Source organism: Halichoerus grypus, chromosome 13 (assembly GCF_964656455.1).
Source record: "Halichoerus grypus chromosome 13, mHalGry1.hap1.1, whole genome shotgun sequence".
In the NCBI taxonomy this organism is placed as follows: domain Eukaryota; kingdom Metazoa; phylum Chordata; class Mammalia; order Carnivora; family Phocidae; genus Halichoerus; species Halichoerus grypus.
The window spans coordinates 48,372,273-48,397,558 of NC_135724.1; the positions used below are offsets into that span (position 1 = coordinate 48,372,273).

Here is a 25,286-nt window from a genome sequence, read left to right on the forward strand (position 1 = left end):
AGCTCTAAATTAAGCAAAACTAAGTATTTTCCTATTCTGTGAGACTCTGCAGATCCTTTATGAGTTGTGATTTCCCAGAAGTTTTTCTCAAACTATAACCGGCGAATCTTTTTTCTAGTAGACTGCCTATCACTATTGTTAACAATGGCTGGGGAATATCTACACTAGAAGCTTATATAATTATATTATTAATAAAGAATTAGGTACTTAATAGTTATTTAGCCACAAGTTAAAAAAACAATCATGCAAATGGGGTGCCTGGGGGGCCCAGTCAGTTAAGCATCCGACTCTTGATCTCAGCTCAGGTCCTGATCTCAGGGTCTTGAGTTCAAGCCCCACACTGGACTACACACTGGGCATGGAGCCTACTTAAAAATCATGCAAATGGATAACATGAGATCAGAGGACACACTGAGAATGATCTTAAAGAAACATATATCTCAAAATGAAATGCATTAAAAAAAATTTTTTTTTTTAAGATTTTATTTATTTATTTGAGAGAGAGAGGAGAGACAGTGAGAGAGTACAAGCGGGGAGGAGAGGGAGAAGCGGGCTTCCCACAGAGCAAGGAGCCCGATGCGGGGCTCGATCCCAGGGCCCCGGGATCATGACCTGAGCCAACGGCAGGCGCTTAACCGACTGAGCAACCCAGGCGCCCCAAAATGGAATGCATTTTAATTAAATCTTTAGATATAAGCAAGTATTCTTGATACTTTATATACATATTTAATATATGTAAGTCATTTCATAATACTTGTATTAGTTTAACAATAAAAAAAATAATATAAAACTAATCTATTTAGTGAAGACATAACTTCCACAGACTTTAAAATGATTTATAAAGTACTAAAATATACCATTATTTCCTCATCAGTATCAGAAAAAAAGAACCAGCACTAGGAAAATATTTTTAAACTGCATATAAAATAGTAAAGGTGAGATCTTTACCTGGGATTTCCTCTTAGTGCAGCATGGTGTAGAGCATTAAATCCATTATTGTTTGTAATGGTAACATCTGCTCCAGCTTCTAGAAGAACTGCCAGAATGTCATCACGTTTCTTACTTATTGCATCATGAAGAGGGGTATCACCTTCAGAATCCTTTTTTTTTATTTAGAAAGACTTTCATTAGTTCTTGAATCAAACATCACATGTAATATTAATATGTATACTGAACTACTAAACAGAAGCCATATCCAGTAACCTTCAATAAACAACCTGTGTTAAATTTTAAGATGTAGGCAAGAAACATTAGCCTCATTATATTAAACTCATACTCAATCTAGGGCGCCTGGGTGGCTCAGTTGGTTAAGTGACTGCCTTCGGCTCAGGTCATGATCCTGGAGTCCCTGGATCGAGTCCCGCATCGGGCTCCCTGCTCGGCAGGGAGTCTGCTTCTCCCTCTGACCCTCCCCCCTCTCATGTGCTTGCTCTCTCTCATTCTCTCTCTCTCAAATAAATAAATAAAAAATCTTTAAAAAAAAAAACAAAAAAACTCATACTCAATCTAGATGGAAAACACAATGAACATGTTGTAGCCTACCAAAGAAAAGGAAAAATTAAAAAGTACCCTCAAATATGATTCAGCTAATTACAAAAATTAATGAGGTGAAAAGCTGCCCCCAAAATTCATTAGTTTAAAATGGCCTACTATACCAGATTCCTACCAGTCAGTAATCACTATGCCCTAAACTTTCAAAACAAACCTACACCAGTCTTGGGGCCTTAGAGCAATGAACTGAAAGTCAGTAGTCCTTAACCTTGGCTGCACATTCAGAATCTGTAGGGGAGCTCTTAAAAAGATACCCAGGCACAGGGGGCCTGGATGGCGCAGTCAGTTAAGCTTCCGGCTCTTGGTTTCAGCTCAGGTCATGATCTCAAGGTCGTGAGATTGAGCCCTGTGTCAGGCTCCATGACTGACACAGAGTCTGCTTGGGATTCTATCTCCGTTTCCCTCTGCCCCTCCCGCTCATGCATGAGCATGCATTCTCTCTCTAAAATAAATAAATACATCTTAAAAAAAAAAAAAAGATACTCAGGCTGTTCTCCAAGACAACTAAACCAGAATCTCTAGGGGTAAGACCCAGGCATTAGCAGTTTCTCAGAGCCCCCCAGCTGAATATATTATGTAGTCATGGGTGAAAATATTAATCTAAATGTTGTCAAGGGGCAGGAAAGTGGCTAATTAATCAAAATAGAAACAAATGTAAAAGAAAATTTAGCAGTCTCGGTCTTCCTTTTTTTCAAGCTGACTACCTTTTTCATCAGTCAACTGATTTAGTAGATTATCTGCATAAGTGGGTAATTTAGACCTCATTTATTTCATAGTTTCATAAATACTATTCCCAGTTAAGTCATACCTATGGCCTATACCATGGTTGCTAAATTCAGCCTGCCACCTGTTTTTGTAAATAGTTTTATTGGAATTCAGCCATACACATCCATTTATGTATTATCGACGGCTGTTTTCATGCTACAATTGCAGCACTGGATAGTCATGATAGAAACTACATGAAAGCCTAATTATCATCTGGCCCTTTACAGAAAAAGTTGGCCAATCCCAGGCATATCCTCATCTACCCTCATAACAAATTCCTAACCCAAGTTCAATCCAACCAGCCACTTTCTAGCCTCCTATCTAGTGGCACTAAAAATTCATAGTCTTCAACTTGAGATAGGCTTTTTTTTTTTTTAAGATTTTATTTATTTATCAGAGAGAAAGAGTACAAGTGAGAAACAGAGAGCACAAGCATGGGGAGCGGCAGGCAGAGGGAGAAGCAGGCTCCCCACTGAGCAAGGAGCCTGGTGTGGGATTCAATACCAGGACCCTGGGATCATGACCTGGGCCGAAGGGAGACGTTTAACCGACTGAGCCACCCAGGCATCCCAAGAGATAGGCTCTTAATATGGCTGGAATAAGCTTCTACCGGCCCTGATCGTCCTTCCTTCTGGTCCCCACAGTAGCTATTCCAAACATTTATCACTCTTCTCAATTACCTTTTCTATACCTATTACTCCCCACTCACTCTCAACAGATGACTTTGTCTGCCATTTCAGACCCCAAAAAATCAATAGGTACAAATTATCTCTCCTTCAACAGATCAACACCCTCTAATTCCTCCCCCATCCTCCAATTCTATAATCCACTTAGAGGCTCTAAGTTCCAAACCCTGTCAGTTCCAAAATGCTGTGCCTCAGAAATATCAGTCTCTGATAACCATCTAGCTGAATAAAATCTCCAATTCTTTCAGTTCTCAAACCCTCAGTCCCATTACTCCTATTTTTCTTCTTTGTTGCTTCTCTGACATCTATCCAATCGAATCCATCTGGCTGCTAAAACTGTGGACAGGAATCATCTCTTAAGCGACTCTTGCCTCAAAAATTAGGTCCTACTGAAAATCAACCCTAAAACCCTGTATATTTTCCAAAACAGAAAATCTTCCTAAACTAATGACTAGACCAAGACCTGAAGATTACAACTGAAATAATTTAGATAAAGTAACTCTCATTAAATGCAGCCTATTATACTTCTTAAGCTGCTGAAGCTGTCATGATCAATAAAGTTAAATCAATTCATAAGCTGATATTTTTGCAAGGAAGTCCCCATCCCCACCCTCCAATATAAAACCAATCTACTGACACTTTCCTTAAAAAGTCTTTTCTAAGAAGAACAGCTGCCAATTTTATCACATGATCAAACAAAAATGAACTGATAACAAAGGAATGCTTACCACAGAACTTAGTATTTCCTCTTAACAGAATCCTAGCAACGCCTGCAGAATATCTGTCATTAAAGATTTTACCTGGAGACTAGGATGACAGCCGAAGTCCAATAAAGTCTTCACGACCTGCAGATGGCCTTTATTGACAGCGATATGAAGTGGCGTCTGTCGGCGCTTGTTGCGAGCATTCAAGTCAGCACTGCCCCGATGCAGTACTTCTATAACAGCACCTTCGTCTCCAAAAGCTGCATGGTGAACAGCTCTATCTCCATCTTTATCCTAAACATCAGTATTTAAATCTGAATTAGTGAGCAAATATTTTAGAAAGAAAAATAAAACCTGAAGCTATAATAATTCAGTAAGAATTGATGTGAGAAAAGAAAACACAGAATGGAGTCAACAAAATAACTTGAAATGAAATTCACTTGAATAGTGATTAACTCCAAAGATAAATGATGAACCTGGATCAATATACTATGTCACATACATACTAGACCAACACTTATATCAGAAGTAGTCTGATCTTTCATTACTCTTAATTTATCAGCCATGATGATAAGCCAACATTAAGAAAAATGCTAAATTATGATACAACTATGTATATAAGCATTTTTCCATTTAAAAATTTTACAAAGGCTTTTTAATGACATAAAAATTATATAAACATTAGTTGAGTAATTTAAAGAGGAAGAAAGGATGCCAAACTGTGATCTCAATTAACTTTGAGACCATATTAACATTGGTTATCTCTAGCTGGTGAGCATATACTTTTCTGTATATTCAAGAACAGAAAAAAATTAAGTACCACCATAAAAGATAAAAATGAAACACAAATCAGCATAACTTCATATATCCAAAATTCCAAAACTATTTCAGAAGAATTAAGTAGGTATGCCTTACCTTTTATAATAGGCCTATTTCTGGAGATGAGAGGTAGAGAAAGACCTGATTGCTTAAATTTTTTTTTTTAATGTAGGAAACTTTTTTTTTTTTTTAAAGAGAGAGAGCGTGTGCAAGCACGGGGGAGGGGTGCAGAGAGAGAGAGGGAGAGAGAATCCCAAGCAGACTCTGCAGAGCCCAGTGCAGGGCTCAATCTCATAACCCTGAGACCATGACCCCAGCCAAAATCAAGAGTCCAATGCTTAACTGACTAAACCACCCAGGCGCCCTGTAAGAAACTACTTTTTAAAGAGGAAAAAAAATGCCTGTCCTGCACCATGAAGATAATATACAGAGTCCACACCAAAAAAGAAATCCCATTACTTTGCTAGATGCAGACAGAGATGGGTATTATAAGGATACTATCTTTATTCCAGACTACATCTCAAATTTTAACACCCAGAAGTAAGCATGTTTTAAGACTTTCTCCAGAGCAGTGGTTCCCAACCCATAGTCCTACCCCTCATGGACTCCAGCTTTAGCAAGTGGTTTGAAAATCCATATAGTATTCAGGATTATTTGAACTACTTTTCACGGATTTAAATTAAAAACAAAACAAGAGTTCATTCAAAACAGCTGCTGAATTCAAAATAGTCTTTGGTCTTAGCGTATTTTCTCAGACAGATATTTAAAGTAAAACTGCTCGTGTAGGAGTCCACAACAATATGACAGCCACCCTTTTTTTTTTTTTTAAGATTTATGTATTTATTTGTTTATTTATTTGACAGAGAGAGAGAGACACACACAGCGAGAGGGAACACAAGCACTTTTATCTTACCCCAATCTATTCTTCACACACACACACAATTCCCTCTGTAAAGCACACAATTTATGTTTAAAACTCTTTAATGTAACTCTACTATATAACGAACTAACCTCTTTTAAAGCCTACTTCTGTGGACCACACCTGCTACCCGTCATCGTCCCACATATAAAACTTTAACTTACCAACTTATTTGACCCACTATGTTCACGTACAACTTATTTGACTCCAGACTTCAATGCTCTTATTCATCACCTTGTTGGCTTAGAATAGACATCCTCTACAACTCAACTCAGGCAACCAACCCCTCCCCTCTGAAACCTCCACTCTCACAAAATTCTCTTTTATTATCACACTGTAGTATAATTATTTGTTTCCAAGTACACTTCTTTGACTTTGAGCATATTGGGGGCTACAACTGTATCTTCATCATCTTTATTCCCAGGAATTTGGAAAATACATACACTAGAAAGTAACAATTAAATTTATTTCGTTTTTCTTCCAAATAAAAAACCTCAGTTGCACAAGCATCTTAACTAATAGGGTTTGCTGCTTTTTTCTGAATCCATCTTAAGTATTTCAAATAAACCTAATAAAAAAAGCTCATTATTATGACTCTGATACTGGGGGATAAGAGGGTAGAAAGAACCAAGATCAGTTTTAGATTTAATTTGAGGCCCCTGCACAAATCCAAATTCACAGTGCCTACTAGCTAGTAAGAACCAAAATGGGTATTGAGTTGAATCTTTAACATGCCTTAATTATGTTTTTTAAATGATTTTTTTTTTACTGTGGCAAAATACAAGAAACATAAAATTTACCATCTTAACCATTTTTAAGTGTAAAGTTCAATGATATTAAACACATTCATACTGTTATGCACCCATCACCACCATCCATCTCCAGAACTCTTCATTTTACAAAACTAAAACTATACATTTCACACAATAATTCTTCTTGTCCCTCTCCCCAACTCCTGGAAACCATCATTATACTTTGTCTCTATGATTTTTGACTACTCTAGGTACTTCATATAAATGGAAGCATACAGTATTTGCATTTTTGCAATTGGCATCATGTCCTCAACAGGTTAATCTATATTGTAGCATGAGTCAGAATTTCCTTCCTTTTTAAGACTAAATAATACTCCATTTTATGTATATACCACATTTTGTTTAGTCATTCATACATCATGGACACTTGGGTTGTTTCCAAGTTTTAATTATCGTGAATAATGCTATGAACATGGGTGTAAAAATATCTCTTTGAGACCCTAGTTTCAACTCTTTGGGGAATATAACTCAGAAATGCAATTGCTGGATCATACAGTAATTCCATTTTTAACAAACCTCCATACTGTTTTCCATAGCAGCTATACCATTTTACATTCCCACCAACAGTCCAAAGGGTTCCAATTTCTCCACATCCTCACCAACACTTATTTTGTTCTGTTTTGTCTTTAAAGATTTGTCAGAAAGAGAGAGAGAGAGAGAGAGAGCAGCACAAGCAGGGGGAGGGGCAGAGGGAGAAGCATGCTCTCCGCCAGGCAGGGAGCACCATGTGGAACTCGATCCCAGCAGCCTGGGATCATGACCTGAGCCGAAGGTAACCGCTTAACCGACTGAGCACCCAGGCATCCCTGTTTTGTTTTGTTTTTATAGTAGCCATCTGACTAGGTGTGAGGTGGTATCTCATTATGGTTTTGACTTGCATTTCCCTAATGATTTGTGACGTTTAGCATTTTTCATGTGCTTATGAACCATTCATATATATTCTCTGGAGAAATGCCTACTCAAGTCCCTTGCCCAGCTGTGAATCAGGTTTTTTGTAGTTGCTGAGTTTTAAGAATTCTACATATATTCTGGATATCAACCCATTATCAGACATACAATTTGCCAGTATTGTCCCACATTCTGTAAGTTGCCTTTTCATGGTTGATAGTATCCTTTGGTGCACAGAAGATTTTAATTTTCATGAAGTCCAATTTGTCTATTTCTTCTTTTGTTGCCTGTGCCTTCAGTGTCAATGCCCAACAAATCACTGCCAAATCCAATGCTGGGAGCTTTGCGCTATGTTTTCTTCCAAGCTTTCACATTTCAGGTCTTTGACCTATTTAGTTAATTTCCATAGACAATGTTAGGTAAGGGTCCAACTTCATTCTTTTGTACATAGATACCCTGTTTTCCCAGTACCATTTATTGAAAAAACTGTCCTTTCCCCACTGAACGGTCTTGGCACCCTTGTCAAAAATTATTTGACCATGTATTCAAGGATTTGTTACTGGACTCTATTCCATTCCATTGGTTTATATATCTGTATTTATGCCAGTACCACACTGTTTTGATTATTGTAGCTTAGTAGTAAGTTCTGAAATCAGGAAGAATTAGTCTTCCAAATTTGTTATTCTTATTCAACATGGTTTTGGCTATTTGGGGGTACCTTGAAATGACATACTGAATTGTAGGATGGATTTTTCCATTTCTGCAAAAAACATCAGTTTGGACAGTTTTGATATCATAACAATACAAATTCTTCCAATCCATGAACATGAAATGTTTCCACTTACTTGTATCTTCTTTAATTTCTTTCAGCAGTGTTTTATAGTTTTCACTGTACAAGTCTTTCACCTCTTTGGTTAAATTAATTCCTAAGTATTTTTTTTATTTTTGATGTTATTATAAATGGAGTTGTTTTCTTAATATCCTCTATTGATTGTTGACGGTTAATGTACAGAAATGAAACTAGATTTTGTGTTTTGCTACTTTGCTGAATATCTTAATTAGTTCTGAAAGTTTTTTGTGTGGAACTTTATGGTTTTCTACATATAGGATCATATAATCTGCAGAGATAATTTTACTTCTTCCTTTCCAATGTGAATGCCTTTTATTTCTTTTTCTTGCCTACTCTGGCTAGGACTTCCAGTACCATGTTGAATATGAGTGGAAAAGTGAGCATCCTTATCTTTTTCTTGATCCGAGAGGACAAGTTTTCAGTTTTTCATATATGGCTTTTAATATGTCAAGATAGTTTCCTTCTGTTCCTAGTTTGCTGTTTTTTTTATCATAAAAGGGTATTGAATTTAATCAAATGCTTTTTCTACATCAATTGCAATGGTCACAGAATTTTTCCCCTTCATTCTGTTAATGTGGTATCACATTGATCAATTTATGTATGCTAAACCATCCTTCATTCCAAGAATAAATCCAACTTGGTCATGGTGTATAACCCTTTTAATATGCTGAATATGGTTTGTTAGTATTTTACTGAGAATTTTACATCAATGTTCACAAGGGATACTGGTTTATAGTTTTCTAATACTATCTTTGTCTGGCTGTGATATTAGGGTAATGCTGGCTTCATAGAATGAGTCAGTAAGTGTTCTCTATGTTATTTTGGAAAAATTTGAGAACAAATGGTTTTAGGGGCAAGCCTGTTGGGACCCCCTCCCCCCAAGAGCTCTTCTGTATCCTCACTTAATAAAACTCTATCATTTTATTCACACACACAAAAAATGGTGTTAGTTCTTCTTTAAATGTTTGGTAGAATTCATTAGTGAATCAATCAGGTCAAGGGCTTTTCTTTGTCAGGAGTTTTTTTTTTTTTTTAAAGATTTTATTTATTTGACACAGCGAGAGGGGAACACAAGCAGGGGGAATGGGAGAGGGAGAAGCAGGCTTCCCGCCGAGCAGGGAGCCCGATGTAGGGCTCGATCCCAGGACTCTGGGATCAGGACCTGAGTGGAAGACAGACGCTTAACAACTGAGCCACCCAGGCGCCCCTGTCAGGAGATCTTTTATTACTGATTCAATCTTCTTACTAGTTATAGGTATATTCAGATTTCCTGAATTTTCATGATTCAGTCTTAGTAGGTTTTGTGTTTCTAGGTATTTGTCCAGTTCATCTAGGTTATCTCATTTGTTGTCATATAACTGTTTACAGTACTTTCTTATAAACCTTCCCTTTCCGTAGAATTGGCAGTAATGTCCCCACTTTCATTTCTGATTATAATAATTTGAGTGTTTTTTCTTAATCAATCTAGCTAAATAAACATTTATCAGTTCTGCTGATCAAAGAACCAACTTGTGGTTTCACTGATTTCCTCCACTGCTTTTCTATTGTTTTATTTATCCCTGCTCAAATATTTATTACTTCATTCCTTCTGCTATCTTTGAATTTAATTTTTTTCTAGTTCCTTAAGTTGTGAAATTAGGTTGATTTGTGATCAATTTTTTATTTTTTTTTTTATTTTTTTTTTTTTTTAAAGATTTTATTTATTTATTTGAGAGAGAGAGAATGAGAGACAGAGAGCATGAGAGGGAGGAGGGTCAGAGGGAGAAGCAGACTCCCTGCCGAGCAGGGAGCCCGATGCGGGACTCGATCCCAGGACTCCAGGATCATGACCTGAGCCGAAGGCAGTTGCTTAACCAACTGAGCCACCCAGGCGCCCCTGTGATCAATTTTTTAAATGTAAGCATTTATAGCTATAAATATCCCCCTTAGCACTGCTTTCACTACATCCCACAGGTTTTAGTATGTTCTGCTTTTGTTTTCATTCATCTCTAAGTATTGTCTTATTTCCCTCGCAATTTCTTTAATCCATTCATTGCTTAAAAATATGTTATTTAAGTTCCACAAATGTGTGAATCTTCCAGTTTCTCTTCCATTATTGATTTTTAACTTCATCAAAGTGTCAAAGAAAATACTTTGTAAGACATCTACCTTTTTAAATCTATTGAAACTTAATTTGTGACTTAACATACAGCCTACCACAAAGAACACACGAGGTGCATTTGAGAAGAATGTATATGCTGTTGTTAGGTAGAGTGTTCTGTACATGTCTATTAGCTCTAGTTGGCTTTATTGTGTTGTTCATGTCCTCATATTTCTTTACTTATCTTCTATCTTGTTTTCTACACATTATTGAGAATAGAATACTGAAGTCTTAAACTAGTATCGTAAAAATGTCCTTTTCCCTTCACTTCTGTCAATTTTTTTCATATGTTTGTACGGTCTATTATTAAGTATATAAATATTTATAACTGTTATATCTTCGTGCTGTATTGTACTTTTTATTAATATACAATGTCCTTAGTCTCTTACAACCTTCATGATTTAAAGTCTGTTTTGTCTAAAATTAGTATAGCTATCCCTGCCCTTTTTTGGTTACTATATGCATTAATATCTTTTCCCATCCTTTCACTTTAAACCTATTTGTATCTATGCATCTAAAGTGAGTCTCCTATACACAGAATATATTAGATCATTTTTTAATCCCTTCTGCCAGTCTCTTTTATAGTTTAATCCACCTATATTTAAAGTAATTATTGATAAGGAATAACTTACTTCTGTCATTTTGCTGTAGATGCCATGTAGCTTTTGTTGCCTCATTTCCTACATTACTCTTTTATATTTAGTTGATATTTTGAAGTAAAAAACATTTTACTTAACTTCAATAACATATAAAAATTCATTTAAAAGCTTTGCACAGTGGCAGTATCGTAGCCAGTGAGGTTTATCCGAGGCGCAATTATTGCTAATTGAAAACTCATTTACAGGGGCGCCTGGGTGGCTCAGTCAATTAAGCATCTGCCTTTAGCTCAGGTCATGATCCCAGGGTCCTGGGATCGAGCCCCATGTTGGGCTCCTTGCTCAGTGGGGAGTCTGCTTCTCACCCCTCCTTCTGCCCCCTCCCCCTGCTCGTGTTTTTTCTCTCTCAAATAAATAAAATCTTAAAAAACAACAAAAACAAACAAACAACTCATTTACAGCTCTATCCGTAACCCTTTCAGTTACTGTTATCACAAAATTACAATTTTGTACATTGTGTAATCAAAAACATAAACTAATAATTTTTTAAAATCCATCAGTTTCTTAAATTATATATAGAAAACAAAATGTGGATTTACAAACCAAAGTTACGATAATGCTAGATTTTAGACTAATAATTTTTTTTTTTTTTAAAGATTTTATTTATTTATTTGACAGAGAGAGAGACAGTGAGAGCAGGAACACAAACAGGGGGAGTGGGAGAGGGAGAAGCAGGCCTCCTGCCGAGCAGGGAGCCCGATGCGGAACTCGATCCCAGGACCCTGGGATCATGACCTGAGCTGAAGGCAGACGCTCAACGACTGAGCCACCCAGGCGCCCTAGACTAATAATTTTTTTAATGTATTAATCTCAAATCATGTGGGAAACAAAAAAGAATTATAAACCATTATTAAAACAATGCTATCTTCTATAACTGCCTACATATTATACTTTTATTGAGATTTTACTTCCTCATATGGCTACAGGTTACTATCTAATATTCTTTCATTTCAACCTGCAGGACTTCTTTGGGATTTCTTGCAAGACAGGTCTACTGGTAACAAATTCCCTGAGTTTTGGGGACGGTCTTAATTTCTCTGTCACTTTTGAAGGAGAGTTTTGCTAGATAGAGGATTCTTGGTTGACAGGGTTTTTTTTCTTTTTAGCACCTTGAAAACATCAGTCCACCACTGTCTTCTGGCTCCAAAGTTTCTGATGAGAAATCTGCTGAAAATCTTACAAAGATCCCTTTTAAGTGACAAGTCACCCCTCTTGTTGCTTTCAAGATTCTTTGGCCTTAGCTCTTGGAAGTTTGATTATAATGTGTTCCTTCTCCTGGACGTACCAAGATCTCAATAGAATCCGGAGTTCTAAAATAGTTACATCAGAAAGAATTCTGCCAGTGCAGTTGTTATCTAGGTGGGGAGATGAATTTCTACTACTTCATACCCCACTATATTCCCAGAATCTTCTCAGTAACCACTGTGATTTTTAACATCAATGGAATTAAACATTTCCTGAACATGCTGACACTTTCAGTAAATTAGTTCAACTATTTTATTATCCCTAAATATAATAAGTAATATTGTACTTCATCTTCTTTTTCCTAAAACTCATTTAATTCATCAAGATGCTGGTATTCTGATCATACTAAAACTTCAACACAATTGTTTGGAAGTAGTATATTCTGCTTGATTCATTGAATATTTATTGGGTGCCTACTACAAGCTCAGTATTGTTCTGGACACCAGAGACACAGCAATGGGCAAAATAAAGTTCCTACCCTCATTGAGTTTACGTTCTAACAGGGGAGACAGAACATTATAAACAAAATAAGTAAATAAAATGTAAATGTTAGGTAGTAAAAAGGCCAAAGAAAAAATAATCACAGTTAAGAAGGATTAGGTAGGACAGCCAAAGGATGGCCTCCCAGGGTGGGTTTGATTAAATAGCTGAAGGGAGGGCGCCTGGGTGGCTCAGTTGGTTAAGCGACTGCCTTCGGCTCAGGTCATGATCCTGGAGTCCCGGGATCGAGTCCCGCATCGGGCTCCTTGCTCAGCAAGGAGTCTGCTTCTCCCTCTGACCCTCCCCCCCTCATGCTCTCTCTCTCTCTCTCATTCTCTCTCTCTCAAATAAATAAATAAAATCTTTTAAAAAAAAAAAAAATAAATAAATAGCTGAAGGGAGTGAGAGAGAAAGCCATGAGTAAATAGCTAAAGGGAGTGAGAGAGAAAGCCACGAGGATATCTGGGGGAAGAAGTGTGAGGACCAGGGTGGTAGCAGCAGGAAGGGTAAAAACTGCTTAAATTCTGGATATATCCTAAAGAGCCAATAGGATTTAGTGATGGACCAGATGAGGAATATGAAAAAACAAATCAGTGATGATTTCGTAAAATTCAACCTGAGCAACTGAAAGAATCTGCAGGTAAGGGAAGACAAAAACTCTGGCTGTCTCCTTTTAAAGCTTGACCTTTTTTGTTGGGGCAATCTCAGATTTTAGTCTGCCTTCCTATAAAAGGCAACTTAAAGACTGTTTTCTGGGTCTTACAAATCTAATCTTTTGTTGACACTCCACATTCTTAATAGTGCCAGTTTTGCGGGGGTAGAGAGGGGGGGTGCCTCCACTCAGAATCTGAATTAACATCAATCCTCAGGAACTATGTACACCAATTCCTAGAGCCATTTTAGAGGTTACTATCCTGAGTCCTGACTTGTTTTTAAGAGAATAATTTCCTTAAACTGACCAGTCTTGAAGCCCACTTGCCCTTTCTTTCTCAGTTTTACATTTACATAAAATATTTCTACAGCTTTGTTTTCATTACTAGATAAGAATCAGACAGAATTAGTATCTGTTTAGGAAACCATATTCTCTGCCTTCTGCCAGTTGGAAAGAAACAATCAAAGGCAATAATAACACCATTAGATTCCCTTGGTGTCATTGTACACTATAAATAGAATCTTATTTCCCTTACTCCACAGCCAACCCTTTAAGTTATTATCATAGATAAGGAAACTGAAGCTTATACCAATTAAACTTTTTGCCCAGTATCACTTTAGACAGCAACAATACCATAATGTGGGTTTTCTGACAAAATTTAGTATTGTTCTCTATTAGTCCTTGCCTTCAGAACAGTTTTCATTAACCTTAAATGATAAAGTTTCCAGACAACTGTAGTATATATTTATACTGTATTTGAAAACTTTTTTTTTTTTGTAAATGACATACTTTTTTAAACTGGTCTTTCATTCAATCCTCCACACCTTTCTTATTATAATTCATCAGTGGGGAAAAAAAATACTGAGTCCCTGCAGGATCCAAAATTAGCTCACCTATAAAAACACACCTAAGATCTCACAGTCCTCAGTGCCTTTACCTATACATTAAGGAGGAAACAGAATGTAATCCCACTGTACTCAGTAGGTCATACATGGAGATACCTTTCCAAAATAGCTGCGTTTTCCCTAAGAAAAAGAAATAGGAAAAAAATGTAATCTGGTATCACATATTAGAAAGGTATAATATACAATTTAGTTTAATAACAGCTTAAGTCAACTGAAAAAAAACTGCAATAGTCATCTATACTAGAGGCCAGCAAACTTTTCTGTGAAGGACCAGAAAGTAAATATTTCACGTTTACAACCACCCAGTCTCCTGTCACAACTATTCAATTCTGCAGTTGTAACATGAAAGTGGCCATACACAATAAATAAATGAATGGATGTGCTGTATTCCAATAATACTTAGCAATATAAATGGAGGGCTGGATTTGGCCTGCAGGCTATAGTTTGCAACCCCTAATCTATACTATCTTTTTTTTTTTTAATTTTTTTATTGTTATGTTAATCCCCATACATTACATCATTAGTTTTAGATATAGTGTTCCATGATTCATTGTTTGTGCATAACACCCAGTGCTCCATGCAGAACGTGCCCTCCTCAATACCCATCACCAGGCTAACCCATCCTCCCACCCCCCTCCCCTCTAGAACCCTCAGTTTGTTTTTCAGAGTCCATCGTCTCTCATGGTTCTAACCCCTAATCTATACTATCTTGAGCTCGCCTCCTAATGCAGATGAAAAAAAAAAAAGAAAAAAAGAAAGGTTACAGAATGAGATAACTAGAGAACAAAATATATTATTCTCTTTATTCTTCACCTAACCTCAAGACTTTTAATACAATTAAATTTTTTAAAATCACTGTTAATTATCATTGCTTTTACGTTTGGTAAAGATATAATGAAGTTTAAGAAAAAGAACACTTATCTTTTGGGATACATACTAAAATATTTACAGATGAAATAATGTATCTGGGTCTGCTTCAGTGTAATTCAGTAGAGGAGAGGGAAGAGGGTACAGATTAAGTCAAAATTGGCCATGAAAAATAACTGAAGTGGGGTGATGGGAACATAGGATTCATTATACTATTCTTTTATAAATATTTAAAATTTTCAATAATAGGGCACATGGGTGGCTCAGCTGGTTGAGCGACTGCCTTCGGCTCAGGTCATGATCCTGGAGTCCCGGGATCGAGTCCTGCATCGGGCTCCCTGTTCAGCGGGGAGTCTGCTTCTCCCTCTGACCCTCCCCCTCTCATGCTCTCTCTCTCATTCTCTCTCTCTCTCAAATAAATACAATCTTTAAAAAAAATTTTTTTTCAATAATAAAAAAATTAATAATGACAAATCACTTTATAAACAGGCTGGCAAATGATGAATCACAAATTTAAGCGCATTTGTAAAATTAATTATTTTCTCCATCTTTTAAACCAGGGTTTCTCAACTTCGGCAATATTTACAATTTGGGCCAGGTAGTTCTTTGTTGTGGGAGCTGTACTGTGCACTATGGGATATTTAGTAGCATCCTTAGTTTCTACCACCTACATGCCAGTAGTACTCCCACCACCCCCACGAGTTGTGACAATCAAAAATGTTCCCGGGGCGCCTGGGTGGCTCAGTCATTAAGTGTCTGCTTTCGGCTCAGGTCATGATCCCAGGGTCCTGGGATCCAGCCCCGCATCAAGCTCCTTGTTCCGCAGGAAGTCTGCTTCTCCCTCTCCCACTCCCCCTGCTTGTATTCCCTCTCTCGCTTTGTCTCTGTCAAATAAATAAAATCTTCAAAAAAAAAAAAAAAAAATGTTCCCAGACATTTCCAAATGTCCCCCGTGAGACAAAAATGCCCCTAGTTGAGAACTACTGTTCTAAAAAAGACTATATTGCTGTTTCTAATAAATTCTTAAATTCCAGAAAAATGATACTTTGATGATTTTTTTGTTTTAGTCTTAGGCTATGAATTGTATTTATATCTTAACCCAATTTTTAAATGTAGTTTTTTCTTTGCCAATTGGGAAACTGTGTTATTAATTTAACCTGATGTATAAATATTCCTTTCTCACACTATTTCTATAAATTACATCTGCCTACAATGGTTTTTATTTTTTAAACATTTTTATTTAAATTCAATTTAGTTAGCATATAGTGTATTATTAGTTTCAGAAAAATATTCATTTCCCTTTTAAAAGAATATACTCTCTATTAGCATATAGTGTATTATTAGTTTCAGGGGCAGAATTTAATGATTCATCAGTCGCATACAACACCCAGTGCTCTTTACATCAAGTGTCCTCCTTAATGCCCATTACCCAATATCCCATCTCCCCACCTACCTCCTTTTGCCTACAAGCGTTTTTAAAACAGAAATTCACAGAATGGAAATTCAAATGAGGTGGTATGGTTGAAGTCCAAATATATCCCACTGATCTAGTAACAGACCTAACTTTCAAACTTTCTCAAAGAAATTATTTGCAAACACTTAGCTTACTGAGCCACACTCCAACTCCAATCTTACCAGGTTTATATTATCAACTAACCATTTGTTTTGTATTTGAGTTCAGTTAAGGAACAGTGCCACTTTTGTTCCCACTCCCACAGCTGCACCACCATTGTGCACAACCTCTCATGTGAACAAGAAGTCTTTAGAAACACAAATGGCTAGATAGTCCCATGTTGTCTGCTTTATTATTAAATTCTGAATCAGAAAGCACACTTTATAAAAAATTAGGCAAAAAATTTTATTTTTGGCCTCTTGCCTTATTAGCTATAATCAGAAGGGCTTTGGTATTTTAGTAATTGTTGCTATTGTAGTTTCTGGATTCATTAAATAAAAAATGGGATATTCAGGGTGCCTGAGTGGCTTAGTTGGTTAAGCATCTGCCTTTGGCTCAGGTCATGATCTCAGGGTAAGGGATTGAGCCCACTGTCATGTCTGGCTTCCCGCTCAGTGGGGAACCTGCTTCTCCCTCTCCCTCTGCCCCTCCCTGCTTGTGCTCTCACTCTCAAATAAATAAATAAAATCTTTTTAAAAAATGGGGTATTCAACTCAGGGAATTTCATTCCATTTCCCCAAGCCAGACAAAAACAGTAACACAATAAAGTAATTGTCTTCCATTTACAAAATACTAAATTTAAATTAAGTCTTTCATTACCGAAAGAAACTTTGTAACATATACTGGGTTCCTAAATTCATAACCAAGAAAGATGTGAATTAAAAATTGCTACTATGAAAACAAAACCAAATCATATAATCTCATTCATAAAGATATCACAATAATGAAACTATCATATAGTTTATAGACATCTACCTGCTAATTTAAAAGTCAAGTTTTTTTAGACAACAGAAAATTCCAACATCAGAAATGACTTATTTACAATTACAACACCATTGATTCTTTAGTAGCTATCCAACAAATCAAAATATATTCAATCTGAGAAAAAAGCAAAAATAATGAAAGACTTCTCTTTTCAAATATGTGTCTTTAAAATTTTTTAATTAATAAAAACAGGCTGGTCCACTGATTTAGCCCTCAGAAATTCAACTCATTAAGCTTCCTCAGATGGTAGTATCATTTGAACAAAATTACAACTTTCTGCCTAGTCTAAATTTGATAGGATTTGACTTATTCCTAAATAACCTTCCACTAGACTACAACAAATGTGATTTTAATGTATTTTTTCAATAATGAGGTTATAGTATACTGTAACAAAGCACAACATCCTTCACAACACACATAGAGATTATCAACTGGAATTCCAATGACAGTAAAAAATATTCATTTCCCTTTTAAAAGTATATACTCTCTATTAAGCATATATACACATAATGATAAACACGCACTGTAAAATTTTCAAAGATCCACATTAAGGTCAAGAAACAATAAGACTAGGGGCGCCTGGGTGGCTCAGTCGGTTAAGCGGCTGCCTTCGGCTCAGGTCATGATCCCAGAGTCCTGGAATCAAGCCCCACGTCAGGATCCCTGCTCAGTGGAGAGCCTGCTTCTCCCTCTCCCTCTGCCTGCCTCTCTGCCTACTTGTGCCCTCTCTCTCTGTCAAATAAATAATAAAATAAAATCTTTAAAAAAAAAAAAAAAAGAAACAATAAGACTAAACAAATTCTAATTTACTGATTCCCTTATGAGATTAAAATAAAGAAAGGCCTCTGAGTGTCACTGATCAGTAAAAATCTTGACCTACATGATCTATATATTCTCCTTCCCTCAACTTCTTTAGTATGATTCTTGGATGAACCCATCTGGGCTCCCAGCAGCATGGTGGTCCAACCATAGTAAAGGAAAACTCAACTCCTATCTTCACTTAGGGTTATGTCTACAATATTGAGAGATCAAAGAGAAACAAGAAATGCTTCAGGTTAGCCCTTGTCAAATTTTTCTTTTCAATCAGAAGAGCCGTAGGTGATTATTAAATTTTAGGAATGAAAGCAATTCATCTTATAATACAGAAGTACCATTTCTAGAACATTAATTTTTTACTTAAGTATTTTTCAAGATTAGTTTAATTACCTCTGCTTCTACATCCACATTTTGCTTCAAAAGTAACTTCAAAATGTCAACATGTCCATTCTGACTAGCAGCTTGCATAGCTGTGTGACCAGCACATTGTCCATTTACCTAAATAAAAAGAAAGGATGAAGGATTGTCACAAATCACAAAGAGTCAATATATAGTACAGGTTTAAATCTAGCACACTGAAAAAAAATAAAAATAAAAAAAATAAATCTAGCACACCATATGATTCTTTGAAAATAATTTAGGTTGGTGTTCCATATATCCTAGTACAGATCACCAGAAACTTCTCTGTAATTTAGAGAGGGGAGCAGACATTTTTCCTTTTTTTTTTTAAGATGAAAGTTCCATTGTTCAAAGAGCTATCAAAGAACTGTTTTAGCCAATCTGCAAAGTTGAAAAAAGAAAGGAAGTGAGGGAGAAAAGTAAGTTATATTAGTTTTGCATATTTACTTCTATTGAATTATTAAAGCTCAAAGTCTATGTTTCAATGAAAGAAAAGCAATGAAGTGAATGGAAAACTTTTAGAAAAGATATTGTCCACTATATAAATAATTTCAACTTGACAAATATACTGAATACTGTCAGCAAACTACCATGAGGAATACATGAATGAATTAGTAGGGTAACTATATACAACTATGACATAAAGCAGTAATTTCCAACCTTCTCCTCACTTCAGATTTGTGTAAATGTATAATTTCTCCATGACATACCCAAGGCTAAGTGTAATTCCTTAAGCCCACCCCACTCACTCTCATCCATAAAAGCCACCTGGGTGGCTCAGTCAGTTAAGTGTCTGCCTTCAGCTCAGGTCATGATCTCAAGGTCCTGGGATACAGCCCCGTATCCGGCTCCATGCTCAGCTGGGAGTCTGTTTCTCCCTCTCCCTCTGCCCCTCCCTCTGCCCCTCAACCTGCTCGCACACACACTCTCTCTCTTAATAAATAGAATATTTAAAAATAAACAACCAGGGGCACCTGGGTGGCTCAGTTGGTTAAGCAACTGCCTTCAGGTCAGGTCATGATCCCGGGGGTCCTGGGATCGAGTCCCACATCAGGCTCCCCCTGCTCTGTGGGAGCCCGCTTCTCCCTCTGCCTCTGCCTGCCACTCCCCCTGATTGTGCTCTCTCTCTGTCAAATAAATAAAATCTTTAAAAAATAAAATAAAATAAAAATAAATAACCATAGAAGATGGTAGCCTGACCACACACTTATATCCTATTCCTCCTCAGACTACATTAAAAAGACAGTAAAATAATTAAAAACATAAAAAGCCATAAAGACAAAGAGAAAAGGAAAGCTAACATCAGAAAATAATAAAAAGCAACACATTTCTGAAATGGAGAAAACAGACTGACTTTCTAGAGAAAAGGAATACAAAACCTGGGAAAGGAATACAAAACCTGGGAACCCCACACAAAGTCAAAGCCTGCAAAAGCAAGCACATCAGAGGGCTAAGAAGAAAAACTCCAGGTAGAAGTCTGATGTGCAGTGGCCACACTCCAGGCCACTCTTCTCAAACTCAAGGATAGGACATTAGCTGCCATGCATCTAGTCCCTAGGCAGAAAAATGGTTTCCTCCCTTAAACAACTGAACAGCCATGGAGAACACACCTCTACAAGAGTTAGCATTTAAAGACCCCAAAAGCTCCACACATGCAATCACCATAATGCAAAGTCAGTCACTAAGTCCTATCGAAGCAAAGAGAACTACCAATAAGCTTTTTAATGTCTTATTCAGATACGAATGGACAACCAAAGATTCGAGATTTGAGGAAGACCTCAAAAATAGAAAACACACACAAGAAATAATTCAAAAAAAAAAAAAAAGAAAAAGAAAGAAAAAAATGACTCTGGAAGAAACAAATGGAGAGAAATAAAATGTTTGAGAAAGAAACTTCAGTTAGAGATGTTCAAGAATCCTTTACATCTAAAAATCAAGAGGAGGATGCTATGAAAAACAGGAAATCCCATTAGAGGAGCTAGAAGCTGTGCAGATATAAGGCAAGAGAACAGTTTTTCAGTATTGTGAGACTTAAAGACTATATCCCTATGTATTTATTTGTGGTATAAACAATTATACCTCAATAAAACTTTTTTAAAAAGGTATATACTTGTAAGTGTTCTTTAAAGGTTGGATTGCACTTGTCTTCATAACCTCTCAACATCTTACTAAAACAAGAGTAAAGTTTTATTTTCTTTGAAGCCTCAATCCACAAAGATAATTAGAACTAGCAAAATACACACACACACACACACACACACACACACACACACACACACACACACACACATGCAAGCACCTATACAGGAAGCTGAAAAGCAGCCCCTAAACCTGCTACGAGAATAACCTAGAAGCAACCCTTCCACCAAGGAAACCAATAAAGCTCAGGTATTGACTGGATACCCCTGGATATGAGGATAATGTGGTGGCTGGTGGTAAACAAAAAAGCATTGGTTAATAGTTTGTTTTAAAAGCATTTAGAGGGGCACCTGGGTGACTCAGTCGGTTAAGCGTCTGCCTTCAGCTCAGGTCATGATCCCAGGGTCCTGGGTTTGAGCCCCACATCAGGCTCCTTGCTCGGCGGGGAGCCTGCTTCTCCCTCTCCCTCTGCCTGCCTGCCACTCCCCCTGCTTATGCTCTCTCTCTCACTATCTCTCTCTGTCAAATAAATAAAATCTTTAAAAATAAATAAATTTACATAATAATTAAATTATTAATTAATAATTAATTAATTTTAAAAAGCATTTAGATCCCTGGATTCCCTCACTCTGCTCAGCTGAACTAGTGGTCTACCCCAAGGCTAGCAGAAACCTTAAAGTTTATTCTCTGCAAAGAGTGAAGTATCCCTAGCCTACAGAAACCAAGCACTGTTATCAGTGGGGCGAAGTACTAAAATTAGAAGTTTTGTTATGTAAATATTTGCATGATGAATGCTGAGAATCCAAGCCCTCCTCCCTTACTCACTATTCATGATCTTGGCAGCCAGGTTTATACCCTCTATGCAGGAGAATTAAGAGACCTCTCTGGGGAGTCAGACCAGCCCAAGAGAAAAGACCTAATGGCCGATGCCAGGAGTAACCCAAGGAAGAAAATCAATCTAGACACAAACCGTATACCCTTCATAAAAATTAACTCAAAATGAATCATAGACTTAAATGTAAAACACAAAACTGTAAGTCCTACAAGATCGTAGATGATGTCTTTGGTGTTATATCTAAAAAGTCATCACCATACTCAAAGTCACCTATGTTTTCTCCAGTTATCATCTCTCAGAAGATGAAATGAACACATACCTGACGTGCCTGAATGTCTTGGGAGATTAGACAATTAGAAGTTTGCAGAAGAATTAATTATAACAACATAGATTACAAACAAATGAAAAAAACTTTAAGTTATGTCTGAAGTTAAGAGGGACTGACTGAGAAAAACTGCAAGTGAACTTCCTGGAATAAAGGAAATGTTCTACATCTAATGGGGTGTGAATTATGTGTATGCATTTGTCAAAACTGATCCATGTATTTCATTATATGTAAATTACACCTCAATTTTTTTTTTGATAAAAGAACAATTATGAACACCAAGGAAAGCAAATGGTTATATAGGAAAACACAATCTAGCATCGCCCACAGCTCAGATATGAATGTCATTTAAATAATAACATGCACAATTAATTTTAATCTTAACAAAGTTACCATACAACCTAACCACATTAAGAAGCTGAGAGGAGTGTGTATGTGTGTGGAGGGAATGAGCTGGAGGTGGGAAAGAAAGCTGAATCCTCATCTTCACAGTGAAGTATCAAAAGATAACTCCTAAAACATAAAAATAAAAAAAATAAAAAAATAGAAGTATGTTATTGGAAGATGTGGAGGTAAACACATGAAGAAAATCATCTGAAAGAGGTGAAAATAGTTGTCTCTGAAGAATGGGTAAACAGAACTGAGAAGGAAATTTTTTTTTTTTTTTTTTAAAGATTTTATTTATTTATTTGAGAGAGAGAGAGAGCGCAAGAGGGGGTAGGGTTAGAGGGAGAAGCAGACTCCCCGCCGAGCAGGGAGCCCGATGTGGGACTCGATCCCGGGACTCCGGGATCATGACCTGAGCCGAAGGCAGTCGCTTAACCAACTGAGCCACCCAGGCGCCCAGGAAATTTTTTTATAACAAACCTTGTAGAACTATTTTTCCCTTTAATTTTTAGAATGTATATTGTTAAAAAAAATACATTAGTAATTAAATGAAGAAAAAATTAAGTATAATTTAAATCTGCTTGGTTGAATAGAAAAAGTCATTTGGTACTTTGATACTGAAACAAAGTATTTGTGATGTATCTGTCTCACAATCAAGAAACCACTGTGTTGTGCTGTTGCAAATGACATCTCCCTAATAACTGCAAAGCCACACGAGCTCCTAGGAATATGATGTTGTGCTACTCCAACTACAACCTCTGGGCGAGCACCAAACATCGTATTGGTGACAGCGTGGTGGCAATAACAAAGCCTATGAATGACTAACTAGAACCAAAATGGCCCACCGAAAATATGGCTTATGTGAATGGTAAAATACAGTAACTATTAAGATTTACAAAATGCATGACCTCTAATTCATCTGCATTATAAACTATAAAATAGTCAACTTTCACAGGAAAAGGTTTAGATTAAATGTTTTGAGACGAGAGATAAAAAACTGCTTATAAAATTTACAAAAAATATATTTAAAAGACATGGTAAGATGACATTTCCATGAGAAATGGAAAAGGACACTGACCACTCAAAAACCTAAGTGCAAATTTTGTCAATCATAAATTTAAAAGGTCACAGTGTTAAAATAAGAATATATCAATGTCTTTTAGAAAAGTACACTGAAGGGCGCCTGGGTGGCTCAGTCGTTAAGCGTCTGCCTTTGGCTCAGGTCATGATCCCAGGGTCCTGGGATCAAGCCCCGCATCGGGCTCCCTGCTCCACGGGGAGCCTGCTTCTCCCTCTCCCACTCCCCCTGCTTGTGATCCTTCTCTCGCTGTGTCTCTCTCTGTCAAATAAATAAAATCTTTAAAAAAAAAAAAAGAAAAAGGAAAGTACACTGAAGGGAAGCCTGGGTGGCTCAGTCGGTTAAGCGTCTGCCTTCAGCTCAGGTCATGATCCCAGGGTCCTGGGATTGAGCCCCGCATCAGGCTCCCTGCTCAGGGGGTAGTCTGCTTCTCCCTCTGCCTGCCGCTCCCACTGCTTGTGTGCTCTATCAAAATAAATAAATAAAATATTTTTTTTTTAAAAAGTACACTGAAGAGTGATGTCCAGTGTCTTCTTTAAAATACCTCACAAAAACAAAGAAGAAGGAATAGATGAAGACATGTGGAAAAATCTCAGTAATTATTGAATTATGTTCATTATACTATTCTATTTTTATATATGCTTCAAGTAATTTTTAAAATGCTCACATCCACATCCGGTCTTTTTAGCAAATCTTCCACTTTAGCAACATCTCCATTGGCAGCAGCCTTAACTAATTCTTCATTGAGGTCACCAGATTCTTGGGTTTCAAATAATTTCTTCAAGAGTTGGGAGAGTCTTTCTGTAAAGCATCAAATAAAGCTGCTAACATAGGAGGATCTCAAACCTTAACTACTACTAAAAGACAAGCATTACCCACATATCTGTAATACATACTTTTCCTTTTTTTATTATTTCTGTCATGTTATTTTCATACTATACTACAGACATTACCCATGCAAGTTATAATTACTACCACATAAAGCTGCATTAAATTCCAACTCATAAGTATTCCCAGTTTTCTCCAATTCAGAAAAAGTAGAGAGTTACATATAAATAACAATTCAAGATTTAGAAGTCATACCAAAGATAATCACAAATGAACACACTACAGTGGGAGTATCATAACAATACAAACTTCCTTTCAGGTTTTAAGCATACCACAACTTGGAGCTCTATGCTACAGACCTTAGAATAAATCAACAAATCAATGATTATGATTTAAAAGCAATGTAATCTCTATAATATTTGGGGAAATGTTTTAGTGACAAACCAATTTTCAGTTGAAAATGGACATCTAAGTGTTAACATACTTCAACAGGTGCCACGTGATTGGTACTGACTAAAAAAAAAAAAGAACTAGAGATGTATTTACATAGACTCTTTCATAAGATTTTTTTTCCTAAGTAGCATTAATCAGTAGAGAAACTACCCAGTTCTATTCCTTAACTCTCAGCTCTACTTAGTGGAAAGCAAAGCAATCACAAAGTGAGGCAGAGGGCCAACACCAAGTCCAAATTATTTGAGTAGGATATTCTCATTCTTTGAATTTGTAGGTAGTCAGCCTGCTGTGATGCCATCTAACTACAAGGTAAAAATTTAAACACCACCTGACTTAAATTTTAAGTACACTAGCAAATTACATCAGGAAAGAAGAGAAAGCAGCAGAGAAAGTAGAAAGCAGTATAAAATAAAACTGTGGAGATCACCCAATGTTTTCCTTTACGTTCTTAAAATTTAGTTATGGCTCTACCTTCTTTTCTGAATGACAATACATAATAACTTGCAATTTGTTCTAGAATGAATTGAGGCTATGTATGCAAAGCTGGAGCACAAGGAAGGAAAGACTTTGGCACGAGTCTACCCAAGCATCCAGCTTATTCACATTTCCTACTTATTTTCTACTTACTCACATTTCAAAACGATTTTCTA

At 36.6% G+C, this 25,286-nt stretch overlaps 1 protein-coding gene and 1 pseudogene across 2 annotated transcripts in view; one reads left to right on the top strand and one right to left on the bottom strand.

Moving 5' to 3' along the window:
- MIB1 (MIB E3 ubiquitin protein ligase 1) overlaps positions 1-25,286 on the bottom strand; it is a 138,127-nt gene that overhangs the window by 58,018 nt on the left and 54,823 nt on the right. For both annotated transcript variants that reach the window (XR_013443364.1, XM_036079255.2), the window contains exons 9-12: positions 24,023-24,156; positions 18,583-18,690; positions 3,803-4,000; positions 949-1,100 (exon numbers count right to left, since the gene is read on the bottom strand). Coding sequence is in view for 1 of the 2 variants with exons in the window: in XM_036079255.2 (XP_035935148.2) it covers positions 949-1,100; positions 3,803-4,000; positions 18,583-18,690; positions 24,023-24,156 (592 nt within the window). In the remaining variant the exon portion in view is untranslated. The remainder of the gene's footprint in view (positions 1-948; positions 1,101-3,802; positions 4,001-18,582; positions 18,691-24,022; positions 24,157-25,286) is intronic.
- LOC118527456 (U4 spliceosomal RNA) lies at positions 10,900-11,028 on the top strand (annotated as a pseudogene).